Below are 21,798 nucleotides of genomic sequence, written 5' to 3'. Positions count from 1 at the left end.
GCAGACACAGACAAAAAGACACAGGGGACATGTCAACAGCAAAAGCTAGATGAGCTCTACCCCGGACAGCACAGACGGGTCAGACACCGCTCGACCTCCATTGTCCGTGGCACAGCCAGCTGTCCCCTGAGCCAACGGCCAGGTGGCTCCTCTGACTCAGTGGATCTTAGTGACAGTGTTGAGGTCAAGAGAACATCACTGACATACACTGGAGGACGTGTTTTGTACATTCCGTCTAAAATAGCTTTATGTGGATTTGGAAAGAGGCAAACACAGTTTCATGTGTGTCTCATTAGGCACAAAGCTGCTGTATATCCCAGCATCATGGAGGTCTATATTCAGCTCTTTTGAGGATAAAACAATTATGTGCTGAGATTTCATTTTAATTGAGACAGGGTTTTTTTTTATTTTGAAAAGGGTTAGAGATCAGTTTTATGCATTTTTTTTATTTATACATGGAGGGTTATCAAACCTCTAATCATCTTACTGTAAAAGCTGCAGATAAGCAGACAGGAACATATGCTAGCTCTATGGCCTCGAAAAGGTTGTGTTGCTCTGTGTCGGTTTAAAAATTGTAATGAATCAAGTGTTTTCAGCGGGCCGTAACCTTTTCATTAGGCATTTTCCTGTTCTCCCCGCATCTGTGGATTTCCTCCACATGCTCCATTTCTCCCCTACTTTCCAGAGACACGTAGGTTGACTGGTGACGGTAAATTGCCCACAGGTGTGACTGTGTTCACCTCTCGTCCAATAAGAGCAGGGAAACCAGTTTCCCACAAATCTCCACAGGATGAAAGTGGGCATCACTACAAAAGGTCGTATTATGCATTGTGCGTTGCATCTGTGTGGTGTCAGCATCGTGCCCCAAATGAAAAAGATGCAAGGCCGACTGTTTTAATTGCGCAACAGTGGCTCATTAAATCTTGAAATGCTACAGGCTAAAGGCTGCAGTCAGCATATTTATCTGCTCGCAGCGTTTCCCATTAATAACAGAGACAGTGGCAGCAGGCCATGGTCTAATTTGTCTCACCAGTTTTGTAACACACCAAAAAGGTTTTTGCACCTAAGCTCATAATGTCATTAAAAGATCGCTAATGTAGGGGATTGCTTCGTTGCTTCACCGCACATAGATTCACTCAGCACCTTTTTACTACACTCTCTCTTTCACACAATATTAGCAACTCACCTGCGTGTGACAGTCGGACTGGCGTCAGGAGCACCAGGACAAATCCCACCATCATAAAACAACAGACACATCTACTTCAGCTTAAGATACCAGGATTTAAAAAGGTATATCGCTTTTCAGCAAAAAAATAAACATATATATATATATATCAACGGGTATGTGATTTTTTTTTTTTTGTCCACATAATCCATATCAACTAACCCTAGGTTTACATTGATCACATGGATTATGTTTGACAGAGGAACAAAAAACATTGCCTCTGAGTAAAGTTTGTGCTTAGACCACAATTCAAAATACATACCAAATCAGGGTGGGGAAAAAGGTTTAACCTTTTTTCTTTTTTTTTAAATCATGTTCTGTGATTTTTCAACTAGGTTGATGAACAAAAACAGCTAAAAGTAGCAGTTGCCAATGTACAAGTATTGGAAGTTCTTGTTATCCGTGTTTTCTGCTGTCCAGTGTTTTGAGAAGCCATTTTTCAGCTTCTTCTGAAAGCGTGTCACTTTAAGAGCTCACGTTTATGCTTTGAGATATTAATTTTTATTATATTTCCTTACAGTACTCGCCCAATAAACAACTTTATTATCTACTTGGCCAGACTGCAATCATTCTACTACTAGCAGAGGCAGCTAAATGTAGCATTTAACTTAAAAACACATTGTGTCTTATGTCCCCTTCAATTTAGATACATTTCAGACTGATGTGATGTGCATTGATTTGGATTTTTGTGGGTTATTGTCTGAAGAAATGCCATGTATCAAAAAGCAAGAGCATACATTGCAAGTTCCTAAAGGGAATGGCACAAATATACTGTTGCAACTGTAGACTGTGCACACTGCTTGAATTACACTTATGAATATATAATCTACTACATAGCACCAACCTGTGTAAATAATTGTAAAAGTAATGGCCTGTCTCTCCCCTTCTTCAACTTGTGGAACATGAACTCTAAATCAACCCTTCTCTCACATTTTTCTTTCCGCCCGTAAAATCCCGGGAGGAAACAACAGCAAATGTTCACAGACGCCGCCGTCTGATTTATGTAACCAATTCGCTGTTTTTATCATGACATTGTGACAGTATGCTGTGCTCGCTTTACCTTACATCCAAGTTCCTGTCAGCGTGCTCTTCTTATTGACATTCCCCAGGAATTTAAAGGCTCTGCAAGGTCCCACCCAAGAGCTATTACCATCTGCAGCGTTGCAATAAAAAAACTATTTCACAGTCAATATCTCGGATACAAACACATAACTCTTCACGTATTTGCGCAAAACCATAAATAAGTGAACTTCAGACCCCCACTGACATGCTTCATGGTAGCAAAACATTTAGCAGTGGGAAATACTCCAAACTGGATCAGTTGTGAAACACTCGGAGCCAAGTCCCTGACTAGAATAAAGAACAGATACATGTAGATTTGGGGAATCAGGCAAATAGGACGCGGTAAATTGACCACAGGTGTGAGTGTGAGTGCCTCACTGCCTTTCACCCTACGTCAGCTGGGACTGGCACCAGCGCCCCGCGACCCTCATGTGGCGGATAAAGCGGTCGAAGACGATGTACGCATTATGCATGTTTCAGAATCTGATAAATGAATAAGGGATAACCTCACTTGTTTGACTCTCTCATAATTTACGATTGTAGCCAAAACCTCACACTGCCACTTTCTCCGATAATCGAAGTATCAAAAGAAAGAAGGAAGCAGCAGCTTTCAGATGTGACCATTTTACAGCTGCTCTCACCTGCTCCTCCTTTACCTTAACCATGTCTCTCTGTCTCATCGCCACAGAGTTCACCCTGCTTTACTGTTTTTCTCTCCATTTCCTTTCTACACGACTCTGGCCCCAAGCCTCTCAAACCCCCAACTCTCAACCATTTTTTCCTAATTCTACGTCTCCCTCTTCCATTTTTTTTTTTTTTTTTTTAAACTCGCCTCATTTCTCTCAGATTCCCTTTCCCCAAAACCCTCATTAGACATTGATGTGGGCTCCCCCCAAAAAAAACCTCCTCCGTCAGTCTTTCCACACAGTTGGTGAACGATACTGCCATGGCAGTGGTAAATACAACATAAACACAATGGGAATCAATTGCTTGTCTCTGCTTTTATTCGGCTTGGCAGGCTTTTTCTCCTCCAGCGTTTTCCAAACAGTCAATTATTAACTTCAGCATGGAAACTGCTTATGTTATACCTTTCATCTTGTTCCATCCTGTATAAATACAGCACCATATGTAGCCTGGATCTGGACAAATACTAACTGGTAGCGCATGACACAACCTTCCTTCCTCTCCCTTTTCATCTTTTTTTTTTTTATTTCATGGCTATTGCTCTTGTTTGCTGAGCGTGTGCTGATTATAAGGAGACCCTAAAGGTATGCAATACACATTCCTCATTGAGGGAGTGGATGTAAATTCACTCGTGGCAACAAAAACACTGGATGTACATGCATTCCTGTGCAACAAGATGAAGCCTGTGTTAAAGGTTTTCCAACCAAAAACAATTAAAGCAGTCAAGAGGAAATAGACTCAAGAGCAGAGAGAGATTTACAGTGGAATGATGGCACCGAGCTTAAAAAAAAGAAAAGGTGCCACGCAGTAGAGAGTGCATGGTAAAGCACACCCCATAATATCGGACAAAAAGGGCATGGTATCCTAGCAACAAGCAGAAGGGAGAAGCTGTTTTGCTCTGCAGTGTCCTCTGTTGCTCCTGGATCTTCATCCTTGCATCTTTCGTTCAGAGGTTTTCCTCAACATTATTTCTGAAGATTCACTTTAATCTGTCACCCTATACTTCTTCCTGTTAGGACACCCTGCTGGACCCTATTAGGGGCACTTTCATAAAGTGTGCAATGTTCAGTGTTATGTACATCTTCTGAAGGGTTAGAGAGCGTTCCTCTGTTGACATGGCGCATATTATACTGTATTCAGGGCTACGTGCCATGTATTTAAAAGAGTGGTGGGCGGAGAAATCCTTCTGACAAAGAAGCCCTCCCCTCAAAACCCTATGCCTTGCTTCTGAGAGCCATGATGGAACTGAAACATCAATGATTTAATTCTTTTACATCTTTTGTTGACTGAGTGGAGAGCGAGCGAGACACAGAAGATATGTAGGCGATAACACACTGTGAAACATCTCCTGAAATCCCCCTTGGCTGGTTTTTCTACATCTACTGAAGTGAGACCACAAATCATCCACAGTGGGTTCACAGAGTTCACTCATGGGGCTAACGTCAATCAGGCATCATTAGAAATGTCACAGCTTCTGAATCATGCACATCAACATCAAATCTCAGAAGTGCATTATATAATGTTCTCAGCCTTGGTCATACTTGTCACTTCCACGTGTCTGCAGAGATCTGAGATGAGACCTCGAGTACCGGTGTCTACAAGAGAACTTAGAACCACCAGAATGTACGGACACTGAACTCTCCCCAAAAACAGCAGCGGAGAAGCAACACAATTTGACATCAGAAGTAAGAAAGCCCACATGTTGGGAGGAAGAGCGGAGAAACAGGATGGCTATAATTGGCTGTCAGATGTGTCATCTCCTCGCAGCGTGTAAGTGAGAAATATGCTGCGTGATGCCCTTTTGAACATGAATAACTCACTCTATTTGCCACACCAAATGGATAAGAAGCTGTTAGGTTCATTCAGGCAGAAACTGAACGCAACAGAAACAAGCGAAGCTACCACTTCTTCCTTTAACCTCCAGCTGAACACTCTAAACCTAACACTCAAGCAGCCCATGTGTAATCTGACATTATCTGCTGAACCCAGAGCTAACGCCGGTGGAGTTAAAGAGGATCGGTGGAAGACCCAGGAACATCTCCTGTGTTTTAGATAATCATGTGGACATTCATGAGGAACATTAATGCCACTACAAATATTCTCCAATACCATGAATATCAAATAAATGCAAAAAGATGAACAGATAAAAAAGGTATTCGTACTTGTGCTCTCTCTCTCCCTCTCATCTATTAGGGCCGCCAGTCACCGACTTAATCGGACAAATTCCTTTTTCCCGGGAGCCTGCATTTTCATGTGATTATCAGCTTCCACCTAAGCGCTTTACGATTGTCACCGTCGCACCACTGGAACCGAGCGCACTGCCCTTGTTAGAGTTCAAATAAATAATGACTTTGATCAGGCTTTATAATCTGAGATATAAAGTCTAGCTAAGAGCAATAGTCTAAATACATTTTTGACTGAATTTCAACAGCTGTTGTATTTTGTCATGAGAAGCATAACTTGGACTCAAAAGGGACATTTTTGTTTAATATTACATGTGGAAGAAATGTTGATGATTATTCAATATTATTCATAGCACTGTGACGGAAACTGACCCCTGAACTTTACCATGGGACTCAAATTCTTTCCATCTGTGATATGTATATAAAAAAAAGAACACGGCAGAATTACATCCAGAATTATGTCTGTTAAAAGGTTTGACTGCACAGCCATCAATGTAATTTGTAATACAGTGGCCAAGGACACTTCAGCCCCTGGAAACAGTGAGGATCAAACCGCTGAGGGCAGATTAGACACCTCTTTTAAGCCCATTTCCTATCACAATAAGGAAAAGTATGGTACTATAGCTAAAATAAAACAGCCAGACAGTGAGAGGCTAAAAGTTTCAGAGGGCAAACCATCCTTGTAAACAAAATGCTACACTGACAGATGGCCACAGTGCCATTCATGTGGGGCATTAATAGAAAAGGAGGAGGAGGGATACAATCCATCAAACTCTGCAACCTTCTTTACCGCAGCAGCAGCAGCAGCAGACTTAGACTTATAACTTATATGTTCTTCAACTCGATTTTTGACACATTTAGCAAAGCAAGAAATCACACTGATCCCACACACACGATACACTTTCTCTTCAAACAATTGTTTAACTACTGCTTCTTTACAGACTCAAAAAAGACCAGGAATAATGAGTAATGTCTGTCTCAGGCCCATCCCTAAATTACACAATTTTCAGCAGTTAAAATCTGCCAGCAAGAGGAAACTGAGCATCTAGAATAGCACAGCTGTTACCTGAAACCAAACCAAACCAAAAAAAAACCTCCTGCAGATGGAGCAACAGCATTGACACTGTACAATTCATTCCAGATGCTCCAGTTGACCGAATAAGCTTCACATTATCTCATTCCTCTTGAAGCACCGCAGCCGGAGTTATAATTGTTGAAGGCATTCCAGTTACACAAAGCTATAACTATGACTGTGATGTTATCTAAGCACCACCTTTTTTTCCAATAGCAGCAGAACTGGATTTCTAGTTAGCTAAGGCACAAACTAGGAATGAGGTGATTATGTCTTTAAACTAAATGAGCCATTCCATGTGGGACCAACCAAAAGTGGCACAACGTTTTAGGCGACAAGGTGCTACGGAATCAACCAGTAACTATTGTGACATCATTATTTAAATACTGGAAAGGTGAACACGTCTGCTGACTCCAGCGTCACAGTAACCCAGGGGCAGAAAGCTGACAGGCCAGAAAATCCAGATGAACACCTTGTTCCTCCCAGGCCTCGAAAGGAGCTGATGAAGAGGTGTTCTGCATAGAAGTTGCTGACTTTTGGCAACCTGGGACCATTCCACCGTCGAAGGTCACAGAGTATGTCGCATAGACAAAACTGAACTGCTGATGGTGACTTTATGGAGCAGTCCCAGATGGGTATTTGTCACTGCATCCAGTTACTTGTATGAATTCCCTGCCGTGCCTGTCTTTTGCATTTTAATCATCTGTTGAGAGCTTGTCCCATCTGATATATGACACACATCAATAAAAGCTTTTTTTTGCTTGGTGAATTGCTCCCCTATAAAATTAACTTTCACCCGTCAAGGACAAGCTGACAATGTAGGAGAGAACAACCAAAGAGCAAGCCTTTGTAAAAACCTCATTCACAGTAGCCAAGCAACTCTGCAGACGGCATTCTATAAAGTCTCACTTATAATCAGCCAAAACTGGTTAGGAAATAGGTCTAACTTCATCTATCTGGTCAATTTATTTTACAACCAAACCAACATGTGCAATTAATTCTCAAGTAATTCTTCCAAATCTAAGCAAATGTAATCTCATCGTCCAATCTCTCGTCTAATCTGTTAATCTGTGCCAGAAGACACGACATCAGCAAAATGACAAGATTTGCACTTGTAATAATCAATATTTTACACAACTGCTGGAATATTCAGTCCCCCTCAGCTCTATAAAGAAGCATTAGTGTTACAACTTTACTCTTTCGGTTCACTCTCAACACTAACAATAAAGTAACAACTGAAAGTAAAACTGGTAACTGATTCATTATGAGTGTAATGAGTGTGCAACTTTAACCACACCCTGTTAATTTTGTATGTGTGAGTTGTTTTAAAGCAGCAGACACACACACACACACACACACACACAGAGCGCTGACCTTGCTTTGACTGGCATTATTCTGCACGGGTCAACCAGCACAGAGAGGCCAACAATGCCGAAAAAACCTATCCCCATCCCCCTGTCCTTCACTTGCCTCCGCTTCAGTGACTCCGAGGCTAAACATGGGTGCCGTCCACCATTGCCCCACTGATCATTGCTGTTGCCTAGGCAACTGAGCAACCCAGCCCCTTCCAGCCCGCTGCCCAATAAACACAAAAGAAGGACAACCAAAGACATCAGTAGAGTTGTAAAGAGAGAGACACAGGGAGTCAGAAGTGTCTAAATATTGGTACGGTTGCTGTTTTTGGCATCAGCAGACAGCTGCACTCGTACAATCCAACAGTTATGACCACGCAAACATAACAGCATGTGGAACTTGCTGAAAAATACTTTTTTTGGTGAAAAGGCACCGCTTTAGTTCGAATAGTGGGTCCGTATCTGACTTAATAAGCTCATTCTGTCGGCTGAGTGCTGCGTTGATGGGAATGAACGGGCAGTGACAAACAGCTTCATAGGAATTGAAAGAGAATCAGATGCAGATGGAAGGTGAGTGGAAGACGGGAGAGGCGGAGTCTGTGTGGTAACCGAAGACGCGGAGGAAGTAAAAGTTCAAAAAGTGACTAGGACACGCACGCTTTCCTATTGTTTTCCATCCTCTCGTTCCTGCTGTGTCACTAAGGAGAGAGACCTACTTCCTCTTTTGTAAATCCAGGAATGTGGGACGTCCTGACAGGCCAGCTTTTCATTCACAGTACACAGCAAAGAGTTTCCCTCTTGGCTCTTTCTCTCAGACATTACTGTGTGCGCATGTGTGTGTGTGTGTGTTTCTAGTCCATTATCTAAGTTATCAGCTGACCTGGCCTCATTCACACAAGAGTGCTGAGAAACACAAGACAAACAAACAGTGCACTCAACGCGTACCAGTAACTCTCACTATTCACTCAGTCGTTTACGTTTCCATACACAGTTAGATTCACCATTAAATGAGACTACTGTCCTTGTCCCAGTATTCAACCACTCACGGGGATACATTTATTGAAGAAGTGTGTCCGACTGAAAGGATACACGCAGTAGTAAAGTGACGACTAACCCCAATGTGTGGGTGTGTTAGTCCGACTTCTATTCAGTGTGATTTCAGTGTTAACAGGTTATTTTAAAGCCTGGTTTCAGACTAACACAATAATTCTAACGTCATACAAATGCAAATTGTTTTAGACCTGCAATTTCGGTTTAGTCAAAGTTGTGTACATCTATGCACGTCGACAAGTTCAAATTCTGAAGATGTTTCACCGCCCAAGAGGCCTTTTCAGAGCAGTTGTTTTTCCTTTTCATTTCTTTTTTTTTTTTCCTCTCTAAACCGCCATGGAATTATTGCCATTTATAAGGAATATAAATGTAACCAGGGGTTGGGAGAAGCCAAGTCTTCATCTTAGAACACAGCAACATGAATCAAAGTGTGGACAAACAGGATATTCATGACAAAAACATCCTATTTCTGCTCAAACGCCCTTTTTTTATTTTTTTTGGGTTGCCTCTCAGACATGCCACACAATGACTTGAAACCACAGCCAAGAGGAAAACACCATTGTGTTGTTGATCCACTGGTTTCCTGTGATACAAGAAAGCAGCCCATGTAGTTAAGTGCCAAGGCTGACACAAACTCGCAGGCTGTGATTTATTGATTGATGTTTATTCAAGGAGACACTCCACGCTCAACTCATTATTTGAAGAAATAAAAGCATGGATAAATATTCTTGTAGGGATGAAAAACAAAGCAAACAAGTGCTTTGATTCTTTCACGTAAAATGTGACCCCAGTCGGTCTTTTCATTTAAGCCTGCGCTCTCCAGAGAGAATGACGATCTTCATCTAGAAACGCACCTTGCAGGAAGAAGCACTGAGTCATTTGTATTTCGCATGAAATACTCACACACACACACACACACACACTGGTGCCAACTGGGAGGGCTGGTTCTACAGTTTCAAGTTTTAGGTCATGTCACTCCCCAAGGGTAAAAGAAAAGGAAACTAAGATGAGTGAGTTAGAGAGAGAATAGCCTGAAAATAAGAGAGAGGAGTGAGTTCACACTCCGGTGTAGCACCTCATGTACTGCACACACACACGCGCACGCACGCGCGCACACGCACACACACACACACACACACACACACAGGTGCAAAAGTCTGTGGTTTTAAGGTACAATTAAACAAGATTTAAATGACTTCATTAAGCCTAATTTAAAGCCACGTGGGTAGATTTGAACAGTGACTCAGACCAAACACGAAAAAAAACATGTCGTGTCAGGAACAGCACAATGTACTCAAGAGAAGAAGCATAAGAGGCCTCTATTAATGTGAAAAAAGTCTTGGTCTCCAGTGAATCACTAAACCTCTTGAACTGGTTTGTAAGAGCCAGAGGCGTCTGAACAGACTTTTGCAGACATTTTTGGATCTACTGTAAATGCTTTGTGACGCGTTGGTGTCTGAGAACAGCCTGTGAACTTTGGATGGTAATGCTTGGTAATTGAACATGATAAACAACAACATGATCAAATCAGTGAGTAGCTTTCATCTCAATCATCACAATAAATCTCCAATAATGAATGAATAACCTGAGGAGTGAACGAAACCAAGGCAGAAAATGCCAAACACGTGCTAAACAGAGAAACATCTCTGTAAAACATTCAAAGCAATTAGCCTAACATCTTAAAATGTGTTTGCATACTTTATACTGAACTTTTTAAATGATATAGATTGCAACAAAAGGAAAATGATAATAGTTATTGTTTTATCGCCCAGGTAGCGCAGCTCAACATCTTCTCCTTCCATTCTACATAATCTTGCCCTCCGTTTTCTCGGAGTTTACCACTGTTATAGTTTAGCATTTAATTTGCATTGCCAGCTTCTCAATAACGAAGGTCCACCCGTCTCCAGCTGTCAACAGCAGCTGTGCCGAACTCACCACCTCACAGGGCTTTGAAAAACAAACACACACGTACTGTAGCACAAAATAAGAAGTAGGTAAAGGATTAAACCACTGCATACATTTGCCAAAACTAGCCTCAGATGTCCCATCACAACTTGACTAACCACTTACTTCCTCTCACCTTTGTCTCACATACTTAAAACAAGTCATGTGGCAATTAACAGTTTCATTACATTAAAAGCAGCTTTACAATATTGAAAGAATAGTGAAGTCATAAATGGTTTACACACAGACAACCTTCTAAAGCACAGGAGGACTTTATGGCAGATTAACCCTCACTACTCACTGAGAGCAGATGAGGTGTCTAATGCAACAGGTTTCCAAAGTGGCACAATAGTAATATGTTGACGTCAGCGCACATCTTTCTCTCCTCCCTCGTCTGAGAGACTTCACTCTTTGTAGTTTATAGAAACATTGTTCCCCTAAAGTCATTTGGCAGCTAAAAGGCCACGGGAATGTGTGAGGGTCTGTTTAAGGTCAACAAGTATTATTGCGGAGAGGTTCCTTATCAGTTCATCTGGACAATGTCAAAGCACCACTTTGGTGTCTGGCTTGGCCACTTTGTCTTAATCACATAAGGCTTTACTCCGTCTGTGCAGCCAGTATAAGGGAGCCTAATGCTAGCGCTCTGTGACAGCATCGTATTACACACGGCCTTTGACTGGAATCGGGTTCCAGACCACCAAAAGTGAGCGCAGACGTTGAGAAGTCGGCAAATTGAAGTCACTGTTTAAGGCTATGAAACACAATAAGGCTCAATAGAGCCCCTGCTGCTCTGTCTTTTTATTTCTCCCGAACAGAATCCCATGCTCCCCTTACCAGCACACACCCAGTCCACGTAAACATGCATGCACACATAGCTATGCCCAAGGGAGGAGGAGGAGTGGGGGGGAGTGGGGGTTGCCAGCAATGTCAACGCACGAGAAATTCAATTAAGCAGACAGCAGGATGCCTTCGAAACCCAGCCTCCTTTGTGCTGAATATGCCCTCGAACGGTCCCCAACACTGCACCCCCAAGCTTCCCAGCCAACCCCTTACAGCCATTCAGCCACTCCCCCACCACCACCAAACCCCATTGAGGGTCCTTTGCTAGGCTCTCTTTCATCCATTCCTCTCACAGTGCCCCAGTTGCCTCTAAAGAAATGGAAATCTTCCAGAGATGCACTAGCCAAGAAGATTAAAATCATAAAATGACGGTATGAAACATAAGCCTGCAGCTCAGTCAAGTTGGTTTTACACCATGGACACCAAACTCATTTCATCCTCCTCCACTCTTCCCGTCTGTGTGTGTCTGGCGCCCGCACAGATGCTGTTCATTTAACACTCGAGTGTCAGTCCTCAAGCTTGTCTCCTAAATGCCCAAGGGAGCCACTGGCATTTGGACAGCATTAAATAAAGCCACTCAGTAGAAGACCTCACACCGCGACCAGATCTGACCTCGCAACATGGTCTCTTCACTCAGGTTTCAAGCAGCTATGAGAGTAAATCAGAGCTGGAGAAGAAGACCACTTTCTCACAGCTCAGGCCAGTAGAGGTTAGCGTCAACCTGCAGGCGATTACAGTTTACATCCGAGGTTTGCCGAGTTATTCAGCGATAGCAGTGATGAAACACTTGTTTGATCGAACGGCCTCTAGGTACAGTCATCCGACTTGAGTAACAGTAGATTGGGATCATGTAGCGCGGCTTTGTTGTCGTTTTAAAAATCGACTGACATCTCAGTTTATTTCTCTCCGCGCGGAGCTGTTTGCAATTATATCAAAGCCAGGAGGATTTGTGATGCTCAGCTTTATTGAAGACCAGATAACATCAATTCCATTACCAATGCAGTGGTTCGTACAATGAAATAAGAAACCTCCCATGTGAAGCGGGCCAACATGTTCTTGTGTATCTGTATATCACTGTTGGTGATGAGCACACTGAGCCAGAGCCTCAGGGGCACACAATGTCAAACACGCATCCAGCAAAGCAGCGGCTTAGATTGGTGCTGCAGACACAACACTGATGTTACATAATTATAGTGGCAAAAAAATGAGTGTGTTAGCAGAAGTTGTTTGTGTGTTCTCCAGGTTAAGAGCTATCTCAGCTTTCCCTTGCATGCATTCATACATTTATATTGTTTATCTTCCGTTCTGTTTTGACTATGTGCAATTCCAGTAAAGCCCAACATGTGACCCGTCATCTGATTTGGAGCTGTTTGCGCTGAGCTCTAACATGGCGATGCCGCCCTGTCTATGTACACATTAAAGCATTCCCTTCGCCAAAAAGATCATAGCGAGTGATCAGCCCATGTGCTCGCTAAACGAGGCTTAGTGTCCTCTTGTTAAATGCCATTTTCATCCCAGCTTGCAGCTTTCAGGCGTGTATTTAGGTTTTTGAAAGTGGGACATTGATTTCTAGTCCCATGGAACACATTTCTGGGCCCTAGGCAAAAACACAAGTGCTCTTCAGCGACAAAAGACAACAATTATAATCCTCAAACAACCACCAAAACATGTTTTTGCTCGAGCCACCATCCAAAGTCTGTTCAGATAAGTCCGCTTCCTTGAGGACCCTGTGTGCAGTGACCTAAATCAGTGCAGATTCAAATGACAATGTTGCGTGTAGACTGAAAAGGCCACTTACGGATGCCGTCTGACCACTCTGTGCGTGTGTGTGTGTGTGTGTGTGTCTGTGTGAGATAATCACCCCAATCAAGACTGTAAAGTGTGATTACGCCAAGACCCCCCCCATGTTAATCCTTAGCACCAATTTTGATCAGCATATGTTGTCTCTGCAATCACATGGTGACTGTGAAACATATTTTCACTGTATTATGTACATGTGAGTGATGAAACCAGGAAGAGGAATACAGATATAATAGGCTCCTGTGGTCACAAAACAGATTCCTTTACTTTTAATGTAGACATATTAACAGTATACTTCAGTGGCATCACAAGAAGAGAAAGAACTCACTGGTTCTGGAATGCTTTGTGGATCTGTGTCAACTTGAAATCATCCATTTGAGTCTGAGATTGACTTAAAGTGTGTGGCTATTGTGAAACTTGGTGTGAAGGTCTCAGTCTTGCCTCGTACTCTGACACATTTTTCACTCACAACTCAGGATTTTAAATCAAGACCAGCTGAAAAAACAGATTCATTCTTGGACAAATCATTACTGTGACTTGACGCCACCACAAACTTAAAGCAGTTAGGATGTTTTGTCGTTTGATAAATTAGACCAATTGTGATCTCATTAAGCAAAAAAGTGTGACTTGATCGCAGTCCCTTATAGTTTGGGTCTTTTTATATCATGGTCTTGGTCATAATTTGGTCTCAGTTGCTTAAAGTCTTAGTCTTAGTACACTTTAGGCTTTGTTATTGGTCTTGGTTAGTGAGGTCTATGTGAAACTCATATCAGACCTTCATCTTGTGAAGCCAGACAAAGTGTACCATTGTTGTTTGTTGACAGGAGGATGTTGTACATGTACTCACCATTAAGTCCATTGGGGATGCTTCTGTGATGAGGTGCTGACAGGTCATCCATGGACCTCCTCATGGTGGGGCCCAGCTTACTGTTCTCTGAAGGCTTGTGTATGTGGTTGTGATTGTGGTGATCGGGGCTGCCAGCACTACCTGTGCTGGAGGTGCTACTCCCGTCCCCAACATCCCTGACCGTCCCGGTGCCCCCGTTCAGATTGGTCAAACTGGACTGGCTGTCTATGGAGCTCCTGGACCCTGCACCGTTCCTCTCCTCATCCAGCATGAGGATGATCTCCTTCAGCTCAGAGTTCTCCCTCAACACAGTCTCCTGGTTGGCCTCAAGCTCTTTCAGCTTCATCATGTAGGAGCCCACCTCCTTCCACATGGTAGTGGCAGTGTAGCGGCCGAAGCGCTGCCACTCTCGGGACAGCTTCTTGCCCTTCTGCCGGTCATCGTCCAGGAAACAGCAGAGCTCTCGCAGCTCGTGGTTGTCGTCCTGCAGCTTCTGGTTGATCTCCTTCAGGTTCCGGATCTCGTGCAGGTGCACCTGCAGCCTCCTGTTGATGTCTTTCATCATGTTCCCGTGCTCGATCATCAAGTTCATTTTCTCGCTGTCGACCTTCCTCAGCCTCCGGAGCAGCTCCTCTTTCCCGCAGCGCAGCAGCTCCTCGTCCGTCAGCTGGCTCAGGTCATCCGTCGCTCCCTCGGACAGGTTTTTAGCCATGTTCTGTCTTTTGACTTCGAGTCTCAGTTCGTTAAAAAATAAAAAAAAGGGCGACTTGAAAGTTACCGACCACAACTCATTTAACCGACCCTCAGTTGCGAAATTGAATAAAAGAAAGAACACATTGTCCAAAAAGTATAGCTTTTACCCTCCGTCTGAACAGGCCGATGATAAGAATGTTATTGTGATGCTACAACAACACGAGTGACTGAATGTCCGCGTGAATCTTTTATTTTTGTACCTCTGAAACTACAACTCGTCAAAAACCGAAACACATGGTTATTAATGAATTACCAGTGATTTGCATTCAGGTCCAATCAGGTCAGTGAACGCACCTCGGTCCATGGCTGTGTCCATTCAGCGGGTGGATAAACGCACTAAAACTGGAGGTTTTGATATTAATGTAACGCGAAAATGGCGAACTAAAGAGAAAACACTTGAGCAAACCAACCTTTCTTTTCCTATTCTGTTTCTTAGTTTTCCCGAGCGCGTGTCTCAGTCACCGGCGGTGCTCGGCTGAGTCTCGTCACCGAGCTGCTGTGTTTACACACGGACTCACTCAGGGTTTCCTCCCGGTCTGGCAGCTCGGAATTAGCAAAGGATGTGTCCCCCACCCTTCTCGTCGTCCTCTCCCACCTCCTCCTCCTCCTCGTTGACCAAACACTCACTGTTTGAAATCAGTCCAGAGGATTTGTGAGGAGACAGCCAATCACGACGGAGGAGAGGGGAGAGCAGCAGGTAGAGGAGCAGAGGAGGAGAAGCTTCACAGGAATCAAGCTCGGCCCTCTTAAAGAAACAGCCAGAGCAGCGTTCACACACAAGGGAAGAAAAAACACACTTATCTATCATTATTTAATATACTACAGTCTATAAGAATGAATAAAAGCCCCAAATAAACAAACACAAATGAGCAAGCAGTGAACATTTTTGCTTTTATTCAGTAGTTTAATTCATCATGACATTTAAGTAGATAATAAGAAACGTTAACAGTTCCTTTTTAATGTAAGTTTTTATTAGATGTAACTCTTATTTCATTTTTTTATTTATCCAGGAGATGTCCTGGTCATCCATTTGTTTATTGTATTGTGACCTTTATTTGTTAGTACTGTAATTTAATGATACAATAAAAAATGTCTGTCAGTGTAAGATAAATGTTTTCTTTTATATATAACCCTGCCATGCATGCTGTTAGACTCTATAAAACATTATTTTTTGTATGTTTGACCTAAAATATGACTATATTATGTTAATATAAATATAATAAAGTTAGCTATCATGACTTTTTCTCATTTTTTAAATTGATATTCTGCCAACTTGAGAGGAATGTCAGTGGTTAATTGTAAATTGTATTGTAGATAATTAATAGATATACAATTATACATTGCTGTGCAAGAAATGTCATTCCTGTGCAAATAAAATCTCACCCCTAGCTCAATGCAACAAGTTCATGCTTCACTTTTCCACTAATCTATTAATAAACATCAAACAACAATCTCCTTCAAACGGAGGAAAGTTTTAAATTTTAATTCTCCAAATTATGAACTAACAGGTGCTTTTCAGCTTTCTTTGCTGTGTCACAGCGCCCTCTTGTGTAGTTGTGTGGTAAAAACCCAAACCCAGAGTTAGCACAACGCACTGTGCATGTAGATAGAATTGCACAGGTTTCTTCTATGATTTCATTTTATTTCTTAGGAAAACAAGGCAAATTCAGTGTTGAAGAAAGCGAAATTACATCTCAGCACATGAGGAATTAGTGTAATCATCTGTTTTTCCCCATATCCACTTTTCAGTTACGTGAATAAGAATTCTATTTTCATAAATACAATAATTCCCATGATCCCCATGGACCTCAGATCCAGGGGGATCCAGCATTTTATTAAACATAACTTGACAAAATGAATAAAACTGACCGTTCATCAACTTCAACTGTCTGATTAACATTCTGTCATCCTTCAACTCCAGGGAATGCTCAAACATCCCAATAAAAGCACGAAAAATACGAGTGGCACATCAAAATACGCTTAAGTAAATCTAGTCTGTTTCATTTTACTCAACAGATTAAACATGTCGTGAAGATACATCCCCTTTACATGCCTGAAACAAAATTGGTTCAGACATGTCAGACTAATGACTCATTCTGGAATTCAACCCACACAAATATAAACATGATGTTTTGACTAAATGAAAGGAGTGCCTCGTGCTTAAAGCCTCACTTATGTTCCAGAGTAAAGAGAGGACGTGAGCTACAGCACACGTCCACTGATGCCTATATGGCAGAAAGGTTAGTGGTTAGTAGTTGTTGCTTCAAAACAAGAGGGGAGAAGATCTTTACGTCCACATGCAAAACATCTAAACTGCAAATATAATCTATAAATGCACTAAAACATTGCAATACCTTATGATGTGATACTGTACTTATTCTTTCAGGTGCTGTATTTATACATTGGAAATATTCTTGACAGTAGTTTTGTGTTATATGTAAGTCTCCAAACGCAAGTTAACATCAAAGCTTTGACTGTTTGACTCTCCTTCACCTCCTTGCACAATATCTTATTTTCACTATCAAAGTTTTTCTTAAAACAGACTATTTTCAGGTCAAAAGGTCATCTCACCTTCCTCATAGTACTCCTATATATCACAATAAATAATATAATCACGCCTGTATCAGAATATGCACCAGTACACAGTACTAGTAAACTATACTAACATGTCACTTACCAAAGGACACACTACATAACTCCCATTGTGACTCACATTATCTCACCTACTGTGATTGACTGTCAAACGAGAGGAACAGACAATCAAAGTTATTAATAAAAGAAGATGATGGGCACTAATTATTGTGTCATCTTTAAAACCAAATACCTTAAATGTTCTAGGACACAACTTTGGCACATCCTGGAAACAGGGCTTTTGTTTTGAACGTCCGCACACACACACACACACACACACAAAATGCTAAACAGACCTGTTGGCTGGGTTCCTCGAAGCTCGGTTGCTCCCCAACAAGTTGCTGTTTGTAAACGTCTACTAATCGTGATGCAGATCTTGTTTTACAACAGCATTCTGAGCTGCACATTACCTCAACTAAAAATCCCTCCAACCACACAGCTTGTTTCATTTTCATTTCCTACCACAGTGCCTGAAAGAAAACACGAGCACCTTTCAAATATTTCAAATACAGACTTGACCACAAAACATACTTGATTTAATATGTGTCCTCGAATGACGCACAGTCAGGTCCATGTGCGAAAGACACTTGTTTACCCTTTTTCAAACCTCTACACAGTGATTGATGAGTATTTAGAGGTTTATTTGTTGATCGTCACACACAACTGAAAGGTGCACTTTCACACCAACTAGACAAACTTGAGTTAAAAGAGTCCTGGGCCAAACCAGAACCTCTGACTGAGAGTCAGTTAATGAGAGAGTGAGTTCAAAAAGAAATACATATACTTCAGAGAAACAGACCTCTTAAGATGCATTTAACACTGTGACACAGCTGAGACGACAGGATTACATGCACTTATGAGCTAAAGATGGCAAGAGAGTGTTGTCATGGTGATCGATTGGTAAAATCGTATTTAAGCCCCCTGCATTATGGGAATACAAACATACACTTGTGTAAAACAGCACCTATGGCAAACTATGTCCCAACAAGTATGGATTATTAATGTGATATATTACATCAATGTATTACAAACAATTACTCAAACAATGGCTGTATATGAAAATGCACAAAAAGGAACATCTTGATCACCACTGGCTGTAGACACCTGATTCAAATGAATGACTCGTTATCAGGCTTTTGTAGAGCTCACTAATCAGCTGACCATTTGAATCAGGTGTGCTGGAGCAGGGCAAAGACAGTGTTCCCCCAGGACCAGGGTTTGGAAACACTGGTATAGATCATAAACCCTGCTTCCTTCATGTAGAAAATCACTGTATTGTAAACTGAGCGCGTCAGGAATGAAATAATACCTTTTTAAATGAATGAGTAGAAATTGCACACAAGACGGCTGCTTTACATATAATTATTAATATGATTACATGATGTTTTTCAAACGTCATTTAGTCTTCTCTGTAGTACAATTAACATAATATTTTACATACTCGTGCCACAGTAGATAGAAATGTCCTTAATTGTGCAAAATGAATAAACATAAAAAAGTACTAGCTGTAGAGGACACACGCATAGAAGTCAAGGAGCTATAGTAGACAGTAGCCGTAATACAGTAACTATGGTACTTGAGTTTCATATTAGTTATAAACAGAGGCAACACTTAAGATAAGTCCACCATATCGGAATTGTCTGTTCTTGTTGCAAATATTTCCGATCTTTAAAATAGAGACAGTATTTTTATCAGCTGACTTTGCCATGTTCATCTATCAGGTCAGCTACAAAACATTTTTTTTTATCACACCACATTTTTGATTGAATAAGGTTTTTCTATTTGATGTAATTGTTCTGCTGCTCCACAAGGTGGAGCCATGTGGACTATAGTTGTGGTCAAATATCATTTTGATGATCTTTTGACAGTTGACAATTGACAAAGGCAATTTTGTGACTTCAAAGTCATATTTTAACAAAAAGTCAAACAGAGAGATTCAGTTTTGTGACAGAAAAGCTTTTGTCCAATTCATTCTGAACATTCCTGCCATTGATTTAATATCTATGTATGTTTTTATACCTCCTATAGTAGTGTTTTTGACAAATTGTGACTTTTTAACATAGTGGGGTTTTTATTCAGAGGCTTTCATGGGGCCCTAAAATGCATTTGCTGTGGGGCCCATTCCCACCATCAACTCACAGGAGCCAGTGCTTGACTATTATAGATTCAAATGTAACACCAGTGTCACTCTTGTTTGTTTTAAACTTAGTGGGCAGTCAAATCATAAAAGTGAAGCATGTGATTGTGGTGGTGCACTTGGATTAGATGAGTAAGGCTCCTTGCAGCATCTGTATCAATGCGATCACATCCACTTTTCTTTTAACCCTGCCTCTGATCCTATTAAACCTTGATACTTATCACCTCTATCGGGTTTGGAATGGATGGGAGTTGAACTGTCTTTGTGCACACATGGCAACAACTGACCAGACTGATGTTTCATTCTTACACAATCTAGGTTACAACCTTGAGTGGAAATAAAAAGGAATAAAGCCTTGGCAACTGATTCCATGGATTGTTATCGCCAGCGTCTTAATCAAAGATGCCACAACCTAGAAAAAATGTGCAGCACAACAATGTCTCCAATTACTGAACCATAACCCTGTACATCAACATAACCTCTGTCTGTGGGTCCTTCAACACACACTCAGCCTTTTTGTCCAACAGTGCCATCTGTGAGCATTTAGAGCAGGAACCGGATTATGGAACTGGAGTCTTATGAAGTGTTAGTCTGAACAGGGATTGTTTGCATGGTTTTACATAAACAATCACACCTTATCAGAGACACATGCAAATACAAAGCGGCCCCTGCTGACAGTCACGTACCACCAGTCCACATTTACCAAACAGGAAGAGAACAGGAAGTGCAACCTAGAGGTTCATCGCAATATCCAGGAAACTCTCCTGTTGTTGCTGTATTCTCTTGACACAGAGGTATTTTTCTTTTTCTTCTTCTGTGTGTCTGAGTACAACACTAAGCACACATGCTATTGTGAAAAACATAATACTTCATGTTTGTGAGGGTTCTCAGTCATCCAGGCCCTTGTATCTTAAGGAGTTTAGACGTATAATAAGTGCATTTAGATACAGACAACTAAAGACAATCCAGCTGTCGTTATCTAGACTTATCTAGAGTAATGCTTTTTAAGAGTAAAATCAATAATTGCAGTATAAAAGTACAACACATTGTGTGTAATAAATTCAAAGTTTTTATGATACAGATACTTTTTTCAGTTTATCAGTGAGTCAGATACACTACAGAGAGTTCTGTCACAATATTCCAAAAGTGGACTTTAAACTGTCTGAACTACTCCACACAGCCCACTGTCACTGCTCAATTTTTCCTACAGGAATCTCCTTGTTGATGGCCTTGACCATTGTTTTTCATCCCCCCAGCACAGGTGAGGCACGGCTGGAAAAATTTGTCTGACGCTAAGGGTTATTATGAGTAATTTCCATGGGCTGGGCCCACACTGAAGAGTGGGTGAGGGAGGAGCAGGGAGGTGGCAATGTAAGGAGCTCCCACACTGTTCTACTATCAACCACACACACAAAACACACGCATATAATGAGCAATACAAGAAGATATACAACAGGGATATAAAAGTATACAAGAGGGGAAAAATATTATTAAAAATAATTATGTACACAATCACCGGTCACAGTGGAAAGACTGCAGCGGCAGCATTATTGCATAGATTATTAGTTTTTAGGTTTGTTTAACACATTATCTTCTACATTTTCCAGGCAATTTCAAATATCTGTGTATAATAATGTTAATTTTAGTATGCTATGACTTTTCTTTCTTCATCTAGTTATTTTTTTTGAAACACTTTTTCTGCCACTTCCACTGAACTAGATCTGTGAGGCAGATCACACATGAATCAAAGGTAATGACATGTTTTTCAGTGAGCCGTTTTAACATCTCATTACTAGTCTGGATATGTATAACATATATTCATAATTCCTTTTTTTCCTGATAAAAATGAAAATTTCATATATCCAAAACCCCATTCTTCCTAGGACAAATCATGTCACTTTTATGTCATTCAATTCAATTACATTTAATGAATAATTAATCTGTGTTTTGAAAATACTCCATAGCACAGACTGGTTCCACAGGTATAGACCCAGAGTTCTATATCTTAATGTTTTAAATATCATGCATAGCCTGAGTTTGAATTTGATTAATTTATCAAACAATATGAGTCAAACATTTGGACAATACTTTTTCTTTTTTAATACTGAAACATCAAATCTATGAAATAATACATATGGAATAGTAAACAAAAAGAAATAATGAAAGCAGAATAATATTATATTTATTTATATATTTATATATATTATATTATATATTT

General features: G+C 41.1%; 1 protein-coding gene across 4 annotated transcripts in view; it reads right to left on the bottom strand.

Annotated features, from left to right (window-relative positions):
• Positions 1-15,453, bottom strand: part of ccdc85cb (coiled-coil domain containing 85C, b) — a 42,070-nt gene extending 26,617 nt beyond the window's left edge. For 2 of the 4 annotated variants that reach the window (XM_044048992.1, XM_044048993.1), the window contains exon 1: positions 14,060-15,453. In XM_044048992.1, the coding sequence (XP_043904927.1) occupies positions 14,060-14,771 (712 nt within the window). In that variant the 5' untranslated portion in view covers positions 14,772-15,453. The remainder of the gene's footprint in view (positions 1-14,059) is intronic. The other 2 variants (XM_044048994.1, XM_044048995.1) reach the window with 1 other exon arrangement.
• Between the last annotated feature and the right edge of the window lie 6,345 nt (positions 15,454-21,798).

The sequence above is a fragment of the Solea senegalensis genome, linkage group LG17, assembly GCF_019176455.1.
Source record: "Solea senegalensis isolate Sse05_10M linkage group LG17, IFAPA_SoseM_1, whole genome shotgun sequence".
NCBI classification, from domain to species: domain Eukaryota; kingdom Metazoa; phylum Chordata; class Actinopteri; order Pleuronectiformes; family Soleidae; genus Solea; species Solea senegalensis.
This window is presented reverse-complemented; position numbering and strand designations above follow the sequence as displayed.